The sequence below is a fragment of the Scardinius erythrophthalmus genome, assembly GCF_964197995.2.
Source record: "Scardinius erythrophthalmus genome assembly, chromosome: 17".
In the NCBI taxonomy this organism is placed as follows: domain Eukaryota; kingdom Metazoa; phylum Chordata; class Actinopteri; order Cypriniformes; family Leuciscidae; genus Scardinius; species Scardinius erythrophthalmus.
Window position 1 is genome coordinate 38,400,291 of NC_138237.1, and position 15,936 is coordinate 38,416,226.

Consider the following 15,936-nt stretch of genomic DNA (forward strand, 5'->3'; position numbering starts at 1 on the left):
GTCAACCAGTGGAGCTGAGTGAGTGAGTGGAGGCGGGGCTCATTTGCATATTCATAGAACCGCAAATACTAAATGAGGCTAAATAAGTGTGTCGAGTTACATTCAAGATATTTTAAGGCATGAAGAATGTTTTTTTCCAAGGAAAAAACGTTTAAAGATGTAATTTTGGTGATCAAAGAGGAGTTTTAAGGGATATAGTTATTGACGGGAGACTTTAAAAGGTCCTGGAACAAACAGTCACACTTGTATTGTTCGCAGTCATTGGAAACTAATGGGAAACGAACTTCATCTAGTGGAAGCGTTCGGTTCTGCGAATCAAACTAAATCTGAAAGCTCATTTTTTGAGATATCAACCTCAAATTTGGAACAACTTGCTTTGATTTATGGCTTTCATTTTATTAAGTTGGAAATTTAATTTTCAGGTCCATGCTCAAAAAGTGAATAAATCTATTATAACTGCTTCATAAATATGATATAGTACCATAAAATCCCCTAATAATCTAAAATATTAAATAAAAAAACACAACTTATATATAGGCCAGTACAATCGTTTTATTTAAATCAATTTTACCAACACACGAACAGACATTGGGTTTCAATATCAGGAAGACAAGAAGAATCAATCATTTCCATTTACGAAGAAACTGTTGAACAAATCCTTATACACTGCCTGCAAAGCATATAAAAATGAAAGGCAAATACTAAAGGATAAGCTGCAGGAAAATAAAAATCAAGTCAATAGAAAATCTTATGGCAAAAAAAGTGGGGGAATTCCTAAGCAATATGCAAAATATATACGGTAGTCAACATTTGAAGTGGATCAAAACCTTTCATATTGAATTGTGAGCAATACCCGTTCTTACGGTGACCACCATCAAACAAACCAAATGTGGGACGATTATAAGTTTGTGTGGGACATGTTGCCAACATTAAAACATAACCTGAAACTGTATAGGCTAATGTCTATCTAACTTAATAAAAACATCTGCCTTTCAGCTGATAAGTTTAAGTTATTTGTTCTTTAGTCCCTTCCAGAAAACACCATTACAGCACAGTGTAACATAACATGTCTTTATTTTACCCGGGTTAGTGACATCACAAACCCTAGAATTTACATAAACCCCGCCCCCAGGAACGCGATTCATAGATTATCATGACAGAATATGCTAATCAATAGATAACTACACATAAGCTTCATAAATTCATCAGCTAACCATTCAGAAATGTCCTGTTGCTTCTACATGTTGTCACTTCTTCTCGAGTCTCTCCATCTTTGTTTGACTCCGGTTTGAACATGAAAGGCTAAAAGTTTTTGAAACTTTCAGTGCGTGTGTGAGGTAAAAGGACACGAGCTGTTGTAGCTCCGCCCTCTTTGCCAGGAGCAGCAGTTCATTTGCATTTAAAGGGACACACACAAAATGGTGCGTTTTTGCTCACCCTCAAAAGGTGACAATTTTATTATAAAATAAATATCTGTGGGGTATTTTGAGCTAAAGGTTCACATACACCCGCTGGGGACATCAGAGACTTATTTTACATCTTGTGAAAAGGGCGTTATACCACCCCTTTAATTTCCCATCGATGATATTACACTCCAGGTCAGTTGGTGGCGGTAGTGCTCCACAATCTGCCCTGCCAACCGCCAATAAAGCGAGGAGAAGAAGAACAGCGCGGCGAGTGACGTCATCTCTCCAACATGGCGGCCGCGGATGTGGAAGACTTCATCGGACAGAACCGGCTGTTGTCGGACTTCATCGAGACGTTTCGCGGCGTCTCCGAGAGCGACAAGCACTGGAAGTCCAGGAGGGAGTTTTTATTCAGAAACATCTCAAACTACGAGGAGAAGCCTCGCGTGGACCACCTGCTCGCGCTGTCCATGGTGTGGGCCAATCACGTGTTCCTGGGCTGCAGGTCAGGGGTCAGGCCGCGAGTCACGTGATTCCGCACGGGAATAATAATAATATTATGTGTTAGGTTAGGTAATTGTGATTAATTTTTTATCTCACAGTTCTCACGTGCATTTGCGAGTTTATTCCTTTCCTCCTCTCAGATTTGCGAGGTATAAATTCGCAAATGCGAGAAAGAAAAGTCGGAACTGTGAGATAAAGGTCGCAATTAACCTTTTATTTTTAATTCCGTGGCGAAAACAAGCTTATATATTCTAAACCATTATGAAATGCCAAACAGTATTATATAATATATCACGAAAATGTGATATCAAACCATTGTTGTGACTAACGAAAATTGTAACTAATAAGTTGTTTACATAATACATGCTAAATTTGTGACAACTTGCCCCGGACAGACATTTATGAAAGTCTTCGTTTTATTTGAGACCACGGTTCATAATTTGTGTGTGTGATGTGTATGTATATATATACAAAACATGCAAGAACTGTGTTTACAAGACTCCATATTTCATTCAAGCATTTGTTCTTGCTTTGACGCAGTAAATGCCGCTATGATGATCACAAAATGTTAACGTTAATGCAAAACCTTTTCCCTACTTTTAAACTGACCTCACCATTTAACTTGAGGTGTAATTACTGAGTTTAACACTGTGAAACGCTTCACGGACTCTGTGTGTGTGTGTGTGTGTTGTTCTCCTCTGTAATGTCTGCAGGTATAGCCCAGAGACTTGTGTGTGTGTGTGTGTGTGTGTGTGTGTGTGTGTTGTTCTCCTCTGTATATCTGAAGGTATAGCGTGTGTGTGTGTGTGTGTGTGTGTGTGTGTGTTGATGTTCTCCTCTATATCTGCAGGTATAGCCCAGAGACTTGTGTGTGTGTGTGTGTGTGTGTGTGTGTGTGTGTGTGTGTGGTGTTCTCCTCTGTATATCTGAAGGTATAGCGTGTGTGTGTGTGTGTGTGTGGTGTTCTCCTCTGTATATCTGAAGGTATAGCGTGTGTGTGTGTGTGTGTGTGTGTGTGTTGATGTTCTCCTCTATATCTGCAGGTATAGCCCAGATCTGCTGGAGAAGGTGGGAGAGATGGCCGAGGGGATCGTAGTGGAGGACGCTCCTGTCTTCAAGACCAGAGATGAACTGATCAAACAACAACAGCAGAGGGTAAACACACACACACACACACACACACACACGAGATCTGTGCACGCTGAGGAGTATCGTGACAATGCAACACATCTGTCTGATCATGTTTTACCTCAGAAGAGGTGCACAGTTTAATGGGATCGTTCACCCAAAAATGAAAATTACCCGATGATTTACTCACCCTCAAGTCACCCTAGGTGTATATGACATACTTTTACTTTTATGATGCTGATGCACTTTTATGATCATAGATTGACATTTATGATGGATAGATGCACTTTTATGATGGATAGATGCACTTTTATAATGGATAGATGCACTTTTATCATGGATAGATGCACTTTTATCATGGATAGATGCACTTTTATGATCATAGATTGACATTTATGATGGATAGATGCACTTTTATGATGGATAGATGCACTTTTATGATGATAGATGCACTTTTATGATGATAGATGCACTTTTATGATCATAGATGCACTTTTATGATGGATAGGTGCACTTTTATGATGGATAGATGCACTTTTATGATGGATAGATGCACTTTTATGATCATAGATTGACATTTATGATGGATAGATGCACTTTTATGATCATAGATGCACTTTTATGATGGATAGATGCACTTTTATGATCATAGATTGACATTTATGATGGATAGATGCACTTTTATGATGGATAGATGCACTTTTATGATGGATAGATGCACTTTTATGATGGATAGATGCACTTTTATGATGGATAGATGCACTTTTATGGTCATAGATTGACATTTATGATGGATAGATGCACTTTTATGATCATAGATGCACTTTTATGATGGATAGATTCACTTTTATGATCATAGATGCACTTTTATCATGGATAGATGCACTTTTATGATGGATAGATGCACTTTTATGATCATAGATTGACATTTATGATGGATAGATGCACTTTTATGATCATAGATGCACTTTTATGATGGATAGATGCACTTTTATGATGGATAGATGCACTTTTATGATGGATAGATGCACTTTTATCATGGATAGATGCACTTTTATGATGGATAGATGCACTTTTATGATCATAGATGCACATTTATCATGGATATATGCACTTATGATGGACAGATGCACTTTTATGATGGATAGATGCACTTTTATGATGATAGATGCACTTTTATGATGATAGATGCACTTTTATGATGGATAGATACACTTTTATGATGGATAGATACACTTTTATCATGGATAGATGCACTTTTATGATGGATAGATGCACTTTTATCATGGATAGATGCACTTTTATGATGGATAGATGCACTTTTATGATCATAGATGCACATTTATCATGGATATATGCACTTATGATGGATAGATGCACTTTTATGATGGATAGATGCACTTTTATGATGATAGATGCACTTTTATGATCATAGATTGACTTTTATGATCATAGATTGACATTTATGATGGATAGATGCACTTTTATGATCATAGATGCACTTTTATCATGGATAGATGCACTTTTATGATGGATAGATACACTTTTATCATGGATAGATGCACTTTTATGATCATAGATGCACATTTATCATGGATATATGCACTTATGATGGATATATGCACTTATGATGGACAGATGCACTTTTATGATGATAGATGCACTTTTATGATGGATAGATGCGCTTTTATGATGGACAGATGCACTTTTATGATGGATAGATGCACTTTTATGATGATAGATGCACTTTTATGATCATAGATGCACATTTATCATGGATATATGCACTTATGATGGACAGATGCACTTATGATGGACAGATGCACTTTTATGATGGACAGATGCACTTATGATGGACAGATGCACTTTTATGATGGATAGATGCACTTTTATGATGATAGATGCACTTTTATGATGATAGATGCACTTTTATGATGATAGATGCACTTTTATGATGGATAGATGCACTTTTATGATGATAGATGCACTTTTATGATGGATAGATGCACTTTTATGATGATAGATGCACTTTTATGGACTTCAAGACAGAAACAGCCATTCACTCCCATTATAAAGCTTTGAAGATTCAGGACATTTGTTTAATATAACTCTTATTGTATTCGTCTGAAAGAAGAAAGTCATACACACCTAGGATGACCTGAGGGAGAGTAAATCATGGGCTAATTTTCACGTGAACTATCCCTTTAACGTCACACTACCTTTATGTTCTTTTTGGATCTTAAAACTTATCACATAAGAAGTAAATCAAATATATTCTGTAGGGATGCATGATATATGATACATCGGTCATCATATCGGTATCCGCCGATAAATGAATTTTTTTTTAATGTTATTGTTATCGGCCCAATAAAAAAGTTGGCCGATATATTAAAGCTGCATAAGTATGTATTATCTTCTTCAGCTGAGACACTTCAGATGCGCACTGTTCAACATGATGGCTTTGAATTGCTTGAAATATGATTGGAATCACTTTTAAAAAAAGGAAAATACTGTAAAGTGCAAATCTGACATATCGGCTACATAAGATTATAATGAGAACATCATAATGTGTGTTTGGAACATGGATTCTAATGGCGAGACTTTAGTTTTTGTAATCAGGCTCTCACTAATTATATAAAAACTTGGATTTAGATTAATCAGCCAATAATATATCAGTTATCGGCTTTCAAATATAAAGAATTATTGGCCAAAATGTTCATCTTTCAAAGTAACTTACTCATACAAGTTTCTTAAAATGATAAATCCACATTTCATCCTTTGAATTAGTTAAGAAAAGGGATGAGTCAAAATGATAAAAGATTATAGGGGAATAATTCTAGATGCCTTATCTTAATTATTTACATTTTGAAAATATACATTTATTTTATTTTCCGTCAACTGGTTAAACGTTTACATGCGGTTTCCCTGGTAACGGATGTAAACAAAGCAGCGCTGCTTATAAACACAACATGCCATCGAAGCGTTTCCTTGAGACAGTCAGTTTCCTTCAGAGATGTGTGTGTGTGTGTAATGTTTGGTGTCTCGGTATGAGGCTGTTGCTAACTAGCGCGAGAACATTCTCATGTCTGGTGTCTCGGTATCGTCTCGGTGAGCTTTGGTTGTGTTACGCATGCGCAGAAAGATGACTTAAGGTTCATTCCGTGTCAAATCAAAGAAACTTCCACGGCTCATTTTTTATTTTGTTAATATTCTTTCTGAAAAAAAAAAGACAAACATAAATAGTGAAGGAAGGCAAAATATTAAATGCCACATGTATATGTAGGGGAGAGTCAAAATGACAATTTTCACATGAGATTTAGAGCCAAATTACAGGAGGGTATAAATCACTTTAGAAAAATGGCAGCATCATTATATGTTCACACAGAGATTGGTGTGTTATGGTATTGTTATGATGTGGAAAAGCACTGTTATTTTCCTCAAGTTTGCATGGCTGTAACTCAAGAAGTTGTATCGTAATATCCTTTTAGATTCTGTTTTTTAATAAACTCTTCTTTTGATGTCTAGTTTCATAATTATTTGTTGTTCAGATATTCCTCCTTATAATGAAAAAAGTATCAGCGGTATGCAAAGTGAACCACATTTGGTTTTTAGCCAATGAAAATGTGTACAGTTTACTCATGGAGCCGCATTGGGATCTCCATATCTCGAGGATTGAACCATATAGGTCCTTTAAAATGAAGATCCCAAAAGAAATGTTTGTTAAAAACCAGAATCTAAAAGGATATCAAGGTAACTTTAATACTTCTTGAGTTACAGCCATGCAAACTTGAGGAAAATAACATAAGAAGCTGAAGATGTGCACAATTTACTCTTGAAGCCGCATTGAGATCCCATTATCTCTGGGATTGAACCATCTTGGGCCTTAAAATCATGGATACCAAAAGAAGAGTTTTATGAAAAACTAAAAGCTAAAAGGATATTAAGAGATCTGGAATATTTCTTGAGTTACAGCCATGCTAACTTGGGGAAAATAACAGTGCTTTTCCCCATTTTTGGCATTTAATGAAACAAAGATTGATAAAGTCAACAGATTTCACTAATAGACCTACCAATCTCTGTGTGAAAATAAAATAATGATGCTGCCATCTTTCTAAAGTCATTTTTACACCCTGTAATTTGGCTCTAAATCTCAGGTGAAAATTGTAATTTTGACTCTCCTCTACAAAACAGTGGATTACTGAGTAAACACACATCTGTGACCGTTAATATTGTAGCTTTCATCTTCATTTATAGATTTTTCACCAACAAAAAACAATCAAAATCACATTTTTAGCTGTGATCGAGACCGAATGACCCTTCAGTGTCTCCTGATGTGAAGAAGATTAATGTGTGTGTGTGTGTGTTTCTCTTCTGCAGCGGTGACTGAAGGACTCCTGAAACACACCGGCCTTCGTCGACCAGCCTTCACATCGTTTATATTTTGTTACAATAGGTTTTTTGTATTAGCACCAATAAAAATGAACTCATTCTCTTCACTCCAAGTCTGAATGTTTTTTATTTTTTTATACAGCATATTAGAAGTATAAATGTTCTCATGATAAATTCACAAAAGCTAACTCTCAAAACATCTGCATTTGGGACACGGCTCATGCGCACATGCCCTCCATTTACTCTGTCTGGTTTACTTTATATTTGTTGAAGCACAAACATGTGAGCATAAAGATGTTATCAAATACAGATACAAAAAGATGATTCCCATGGTCAATCCTCAGGTGCTTTTAAAGGCAGAACGGGCATGAGGTTTATCCTCAGATATATCACTGATGTGTAACTCAAGAACTTACTCAGGGATCGCAACATTTGCCAATAATCTGCATTGCTTTAAATCATCAACCGCATCAATCCGACAACAGCACATCTCAAACTTTGTTAGCAATAACTTACCATGCAGTTAAAATAAATAAGCACACAAATATAGTTCCTGTGTGTGTGTGTGTGTGTGTGTGTGTGTCGAGCGTTACGAGTCGACCCAGCTCTGCTCCACGATGGCAGACACTCTCTTCTCGTATTCGCGCTTGTTCTCCTGATAAAGCTGCGCCGCCTGACTGTTGGCCGGGCTGTTCGGGTTGGGCTCGTCCAATAGAGACTAAACACAATCACACAGGCATTATGGGAAGAGATCTGAATGAGCACAACACAACCAAGTCAATGAAACGACTGATTACAGCAAAACTCTGTGGCGATTCATCATTGTTTTTTCTTTAATTTTTTGTCATTCTCCACTCCTCCACCTGTCCAGTTCCTCAGGAAATGTAACATTTGGTTAATTAAAATGTCGATTATATCACTTTATTTAATTTTTTTTAATGACCTGCAATCTTCAAAGGGTTTAGTGCGCATTTTAAGTAATCGGATTACTTTTTCCTCAAGTAACTAATGTGAACATGATGGTTGTTGTAATTCTACACTAAATGTGAGCATTTACTCGACTCACTTACACATGAACATTCAGTATTCCTCAAAATGATTAAAGTCGCCCTGTAGTCGATCATGTTATCCCTTAAAACTAATCTTTGATCACCAAAATTCTTTTTTTCACCTTAAAATATCTTGAATGTAACTCGACACCCTTGCCTCATTTAGTATGCACGGTTCTATGAATATGCAAATGAGCCCCGCCTCCACTCCCTCACTCAGCTCAGAGATCCACTGGTTGACGATCACACGTTGATCTGATTGGTTACAAGGTAGTTTGTGACGTCAGAAACATTTATTTGTTATTAAATCAAACAAGTCCAGCACAGGTGAGCAAACGTAATGCAGAATCTGTGTTCCTCCACCGCTTCTGTATTTACTACTACATGACGTGTGAATTGATGGGCTAATAATGATCAGTTGCATTTTTTTTTTTTAACATTATAAAAGTAATAACTGCATTAACATTAACATAATATTGATGCATTAACTAACGTTCACTAATGAGACCTTATTGTTAAGTGTTACCTATTCTTTATAATGCTGTGTATTATTTTTAGTGCTGGGCATTAATCACATCCAAAATAAAAGTTTGTGTTTACATAATATATGTGTGTGTACTGTGTATAATTATGTTGAACATATAAAATACACACACATGCATGTCTAGATTTAAGAAAAAAATGTTATTTATATATATAATATTTGTATATAATATAAATTATGTATAAATATATAGACAGTATATAAATGCAAATATTTCTTAAAGGCATGTGTGTGTATTTATATATACAGTACACACACATATATTATGTAAACGCAAACTTTTATTTTGGATGCGATTAATCATTGCCCGGCACTAATTATTTTGTATTTAAATGTCCAGCTCTTTTTATTAGTTATTAAACCTGTTATAGTTATTTATTTTTTTTTGTTATTAATTCTTGCAACTTTTTTAAATACGGATAATACCGTATAAGAAATGTATACCGTAATTCAGCAATTATCACAACATGAACATCTGATACCGTCACATGCCTAGTTGTAAATAGAAACCTTTGAAGCTTACAGCGTTTAGAGACCCGGTACTGCAGAAACGTTTAAATTTAACTATCAACTTATTAACAGAGACAGCATGCAACATATGTGCAAAATTGATGTCACACAACAGGACTGTTTATAAACTGAAGTGTAGCAAACCCATCATGCACCTGGATGGATGTCAGAATGGAGGAAACGTCATACGTGGGACTCCAGCGGTTCTGGAGAATGTCTAAACATATACTGCCATCTGCATACACTAACACACACAACAGAACATCGTCAGTCACAAACACTGCAAACATGGCTCATTACTTCATAACCACGCTCAGAAGCTCACCGTTCGGGTGGAACATTTTGGAGATGAAGCGAACCGTAGGAGGCTTGTTGGGATATTCTTCTGAAAATTCAATAACGAGTTTAAATGTTCCTGCAGAAAGAGAGAGAGAGAGATGATTCAGATGAACACGAATAACATCCGACGCGACCTTCAGTTGTCAGACCTCCATACAGTACTCGGAGAGTTTCGGGGCGGCACCACCTTGTGGTCAAAAGTTATAATGAAATTTCCAAAAATGCTAATAACTTTTGAATAAATTAGCCTACATAATGAAACTGGTCTTAATAGATTCCTTGGGTCATACCGAGAACACCAGTTATGCCATAGTCAGCCAAACTCCCTGTCCACCATTTTGATTGTCGTCAAAATCGAAAAGAAAAAAAAAGAACTTCTAGACAGTTTGTCCGATTTTCACCAAAATCGAATCATATCATCTTCAGACTGTGCGGACAAAAAGTTATGGATTTCGTGTCGAAAGACAAAACCGTTTTCATATACCACAGCGACAAATTAACATCACATCAAGCAAAAACTAGAGCTGCAACAACAACATCAATAATAATCAACAACGAATTTGATTAGCGATTAGTCGATAATTGTCTGAAATGTAATCGAGGAGCCAGACCGAGCTCAAGTTATCAAAAACACAGACTTTATATTAACTCTTTCCCGTCTTTCTGTGTTCTCACTGTTGTACGGTAGGGGGCGCTATTACTTCTGAAAGGAGGACTGAATCTCCTGATCAAAACAGGCCAAAAAGAAACAGAAACAAACGATAGAGGCACTGCATAAGCACATTGTAGTTTCTGAAGAAAATAAGTGATTTTCTCCGCTATATTTCGGGGCCAAGCACAGAGGGTGTGTAGGCGCGTATTGTATTCATTGGCGTTATTATTATTTTTATTATAGTCTATGGCCGCCCACAGAACCGCTTGCGGGGAAGTTATGAAATTTGGCACACAGATAGAGGCCAATCTGAACATTAACCTCAGCAATTTTGGAGCCTCTAACTCAATCCCTCTAGCGCCACCAACTGTCCAAAGTTGCACTCATGTTTATGCTAATAACTTTTCCCTATGACGTCATTTTCCGTCGTGAAATGTTTCCGCCATTTTAAATTTCCCCCCCCCCCCCAATTTTTTTTCAAACCCCTCCTAAGCCGTTGCTCTGATTTTCGCGAAAATGTAACCAGATAATCTTCAGACCATGCCATCAAAGTCAATTCGCCATATCGTTCTCGAATAACTCGCCAATGAATCCAACGAAATGGCCACTAAAATGAACGCTATATCTCCGCAGTGCTTTAGCATATTCTGACCAAACTTGGTGTTTGTTATGACAACCATGACCATGTATCTGCAGTTTTGGCACAGCGCCACCTAGTGGTCAGGAAATATGAAAAATGGCTACTTTTGCTTATAACTTCTGAATGCTTTGCCCAAATATCACAAAACTCTTTAGATTCAGTGCAGCACGCCGAGTCGAACAATACCCAGTTTTCCCATATCAGCCATTTTAGCCGTCGGCCATCTTGAATTTTGTCGGCCATCTTCTATATTTTCCGAAAGCATAGGCATATTGTTACGTAACTCGGTATGTGCCATCGGCAAAAAAAAAAAATAAAAATCAAACTTCTCCTAGACAGTTTGTCCGATTTTCACCAAAATCAAATCATCTTCAGACTTTGTTTACGTGTCGATAGACAAAACCGTTTTCGTATACCGCAGCGACAAATTTGAGGCATTATGCCAAAACGACTCGGCTTTATCTCTGCAATGCCTTGTCATATTGACACCAAACTTTGCATGTGTCATTGTCACCTCACTCTGACCACAGCACAGCAATTTGGTCACAGCGCCACCTATTGGTCGAAAGTGATAAACCAAATTACTAATGACTGTACTTACGATTTTCCAGCCAATTTTCCTAAAATTATCTTAAAATGTCTTTGTGGCAGTTGGTCAGATGCTCCCAGCCATGATGGCATGTCTTATTATGTTCTTTGTGCTCGGCCCCAAAAACTGCTGCTTGCAGCTATATTGGTTAAAAACTTTTTTTTTATGAAACTTGCCCACATTTAAGTTTTGATATAAAAAGAATGCCTGAAGCTAGAATAACACATTTTTTGTTTGTTTAAAAGCAATGGGTCTTATTTCTTTTGATATATTGCATATTCAGATATTCATATAAACCACAAAAATGTTGGGAATCATGCAAATGTGAAAAAGCGTAATTAGCTACGATTCCAAATGCTAAACGCTAAATTGGCAGCACAAGCAGAGATGGAGTTCACGGTGTTCATTCACTGTTAACTGAGCCGTTCGAGACGCGGAAAACACGGGATCACGAGCTGAAACGCAGCTCAACCAGACTATATACTTATTTAATTAAAGCACAGTCTTTTGTGATTTGATAAGGACACAAAGCCATATCGCGCTTTCAATTTTAGTTCAACTGACAAACTTTGCCAAAGCAATAGGGCAAAATAACTCTAGAGACTTACGTTATTATTAACAAACAAAAGCTTGTCAGAGAGTGTTAACGGCAGACGAACTGACGGCGATATATACTGACTTTTAAGGTAATCAGCTAGCCTAGCTAGCTAGTTCTTTTTAGAGTTGCCGTTTTATTCTATATAAATATGCAGGCTAAATGATAGTGAGAAAAAAAAACGTTTAGATATCATTCTGCATATGCGATCGGTTATGATAAATATAATCATTAGTTGCAGCCCTAAAATGGCACATTAGGAGTATTTATGACTGTGAAGCTGCTTTGAAACAATCTGTATTGCAGAAATAAAGCTGACTTGACTAAATACGTCAGGAAAGTTGGACCTAAGCCTCACATAGCTCATATAAGCCACTCTGAGATGAATATTCAAAGCTGATTTGATGGTTATTAACTAGTGTTGTGTATTATGGAGGAATCAAGGACTGGCTCACCATCTTCAAAGGGCGTTCCTACAGGCCTGCAAGCAAACAGACATCATTATTATTAATAATAATAATAATGATAAACATCTACTGTAATGGCTGCCATGAGTCTCACTTCATCAAACTTACCCAAAAATCACTGCGTTCCACAGCATGATGTTGTTTTCTGAAGGAGCACCACTGACGCCAGTCGGAGGATCTTCCTGAAGTCTGTAAACCAATATGAGAAAGCTGTAGATCATCGTTCATCATTTAGGGCTTCAAATCATTCACAAAGAGACCAGAAAACAAACTGTAAAGTGGGACAATAGGCCTTTAGATAGACCCTTTCCTGGTTTGTTATTGCTGACAGGCAGAATCATCTGGTGAATAATGAACATCTCGCATCAGAATCAACACATTCAGAGGGACTTCACTGGACTGACGCTGTTGTTTGGCTGATAACAGTAATGATGAATAGACACTAAGCTTGTGCTCATCAGGGCTCGACATTAACGCTTGTCTGGGACACAAGTGGATTTTTTGAAGGGACGAGTGAAAGAGAATTGTATTTGCTCGACCGGACAAGTATCCTGATTTGAATTCATGATTGAAAATGTGAAACTGATTTCATACAACATTGTCACTTACATTTGAGATGCAATATTGACCATTTTTGTTCTGTTTCAGCAGCAAATAAAGTTCCAAACAAATATCACAGCAGAACCATAGCGCATCTCACACCAACACTTTACTGAATGATTCAGCGTTTCGAAAGAATCGTTCGAGTCAAAGATTCAGTGACTCATTCATAAACAACTGCCTCATTCTTGAACGAATCAGCCGTTTGAAAGAATCGTTCGAGTCAAAGATTCAGTGACTCATTCATAAACAAATGCCTCATTCTTGAACGAATCAGCCGTTTGAACGAATCGTTCGAGTCAAAGATTCAGTGACTCATTCATAAACAACTGCCTCATTCTTGAACGAATCAGCCGTTTGAACGAATCGTTCGAGTCAAAGATTCAATGACTCATTCATAAACAAATGCCTCATTCTTGAACGAAGTTTGAATAAATGACTCAATGATTCGCTCATTAAGACGGTCGCCTGCCGCCACCTACTGGTGTTTGAGTTTCATGTTTAAAAGTATCATCCTTTCCAATATTTCTTATTTGTTTATTCAAAAAATATTTAAAACAATCTCATAGCATTATTTAATGCAGTTGTAATTTTTCAGTGTAAATCATTTAGTTTGATTGGTAACAGCCCTGTAGTGTCTTATTATTCTAATTAAATTTATTGATGAAATTTAAGAATTTAAAATGAAAGATGAAGCATATATTCAATAAGTTTAAGGGAAGGGGGAGTCCTTTATAAAAGGTTTTAAAAAAAGTTCTCAGGGTAAATAGCATAAATATAAGATTTAATATGTCAAAGCTTATTGAACACTGTTGAGGATATTGCTTCAGAATAAATTAGGCTATATTTACAACGCAAAAATCCTATTTTTTACTACTATATACTTGCACATGACAAGGATTAATGTCGAGCCCTGACACACACACACACATTCGGCTGACTCTGAGTTCTGCATTTATCAGCAGTCGAGTGTGTTTAATAAGGGCTGTCTCACAATTTAGTCAGCCTAAAAATATTGTACAGAATCATAGTACAATAACTCTACTGGACCCAGGGTACTGAATGACAACATACCATTATTTGTTACTTTCACATTTCTTCTTTTAAAGGGATAGTTCACCCAAAAATAAGAATTATCCCGAGATTTACTCACCCTCGAGCCATCCTAGGTGTATATGAGTTTCTTCTTTCAGCCGAACACAATCAGAGTTACGTTGGAAAAAGTCCTGGCTCTTCCCAGCTTTATAATGGGGGGTGAGATTTACAAGCCCTATAAAGTGCATCCATCCATCATGACAGTCATCCATACGGCTCCAGGGCGTTAATAAAGACCTTCTGAAGCCAAGAAAAAGATCCATATTTATAACTTTATAAACTAGAATCACTGACACTCCAGGACATTTTCTAACATAACTCTGATTGTGTTCGGCTGAAAGAAGAAAGTCACTAGGATGGCTTGAAGGGGAGTATTTTTGGGTGAACTATCCCTTTAAATTACCTCATGTCTAAAAGCACATACTATTACAATAATACTAAATGTAAACAAAATACAGAGCTCTTTTTTGGTCCTAAAACTTCCACATCATGTTATAATATTTAACTTAGACCACTTCTATTGTTGATTGCTTTCAGGATGTGAAGAGCGTTTCAAACCAGAATATCAAACTGTTTATAAAACAAAATGCCTACCCCACATTTAAATATGAACTAACAACTTCTTAAGTATTTTTTAATCTTAGTTAATATTAATACATTATTAAAATCAAAAGATGTAGGCTATGTTACTATTATTGAATAGACCTGAGCTGACATGAACTAACCAATGTATTTCTGTTTATTAGGCTAGCTAATGTTGGCAAAGATTAAAAAATACAGTAACATATGTATTTCTCATGGTTTATTCATATTAACTAAAGGGACCTTACTGTAAAGTGTTGCCACTTTTTTTATTAATAAAAATGAGTCCAGAATGGCGATAAAACAGTATGTTTACTGTGAAGCACTTTCACGTTATTGAGCAGCAATCAAGAGCTGGATATCCAAACCTACACCAGGAGGGCTTTCCAAGCCTACCCATGATGCCCACAATTGCTGTCTACCCTAAGAAAGAGTACTATGGTACAGTACTGTGGTACTGTGGAGAAAAACACCAGGGATTGACTCCGGCGCAGGCCTAGCTAACGCTGCTAAAGGCTAGTCGCGAGTATAAACAAAGCGCGCGTGAGGCGTCACATCAACACACAACACTCATGTGAAATCACAAACCTCTTAAAGTCTCTCATAAGCCTTCGTCTCGCAGGAGTAGACATGCTTTATTACCGCCGGATTATGTCATAAAACGAGCACAACACCGTCAGATTCGGGAGGATCGGGGCGATGAGCCGGTGACGTCACCCGTGACGCCATAGACCTGCAGCAGCCGCAGTGCGAGCACAGCTTTACACTCCAATAACACACAACAACAATCAGAATGGGCCATGAACCGAGTCGGCAAATCTGCAAATATATTATCTGCTTCATATGG

General features: G+C 37.0%; 2 protein-coding genes across 3 annotated transcripts; one reads left to right on the forward strand and one right to left on the reverse strand.

Annotated features, from left to right (window-relative positions):
- The first annotated feature begins 1,667 nt into the window (after positions 1-1,667).
- cdkn2aipnl (CDKN2A interacting protein N-terminal like) lies at positions 1,668-7,534 on the forward strand. Its single transcript, XM_081390214.1, has 3 exons — positions 1,668-1,911; positions 2,954-3,065; positions 7,416-7,534. The coding sequence occupies exons 1-3, from the start codon at positions 1,697-1,699 to the stop codon at positions 7,419-7,421; spliced, it is 333 nt and encodes a 110-aa protein (XP_081246340.1). The 5' UTR covers positions 1,668-1,696; the 3' UTR covers positions 7,422-7,534.
- A 1-nt stretch (position 7,535) lies between these two features.
- Positions 7,536-15,889, reverse strand: ube2b (ubiquitin-conjugating enzyme E2B (RAD6 homolog)). Of its 2 annotated transcripts, XM_081390212.1 has the most exons (6): positions 15,678-15,889; positions 12,921-13,001; positions 12,801-12,826; positions 9,856-9,945; positions 9,686-9,774; positions 7,536-8,145 (listed from the first exon to the last, which is right to left on the reverse strand). In XM_081390212.1, exons 1-6 carry the CDS (start codon positions 15,719-15,721, stop codon positions 8,017-8,019), a joined length of 459 nt encoding a protein of 152 aa, XP_081246338.1. In that variant the 5' UTR covers positions 15,722-15,889; the 3' UTR covers positions 7,536-8,016. The 2 variants fall into 2 exon arrangements, with proteins under 2 accessions (XP_081246338.1, XP_081246339.1); XM_081390213.1 differs by lacking the exon at positions 9,686-9,774 and having other exon boundaries at positions 15,678-15,867.
- Positions 15,890-15,936: the final 47 nt, after the last annotated feature.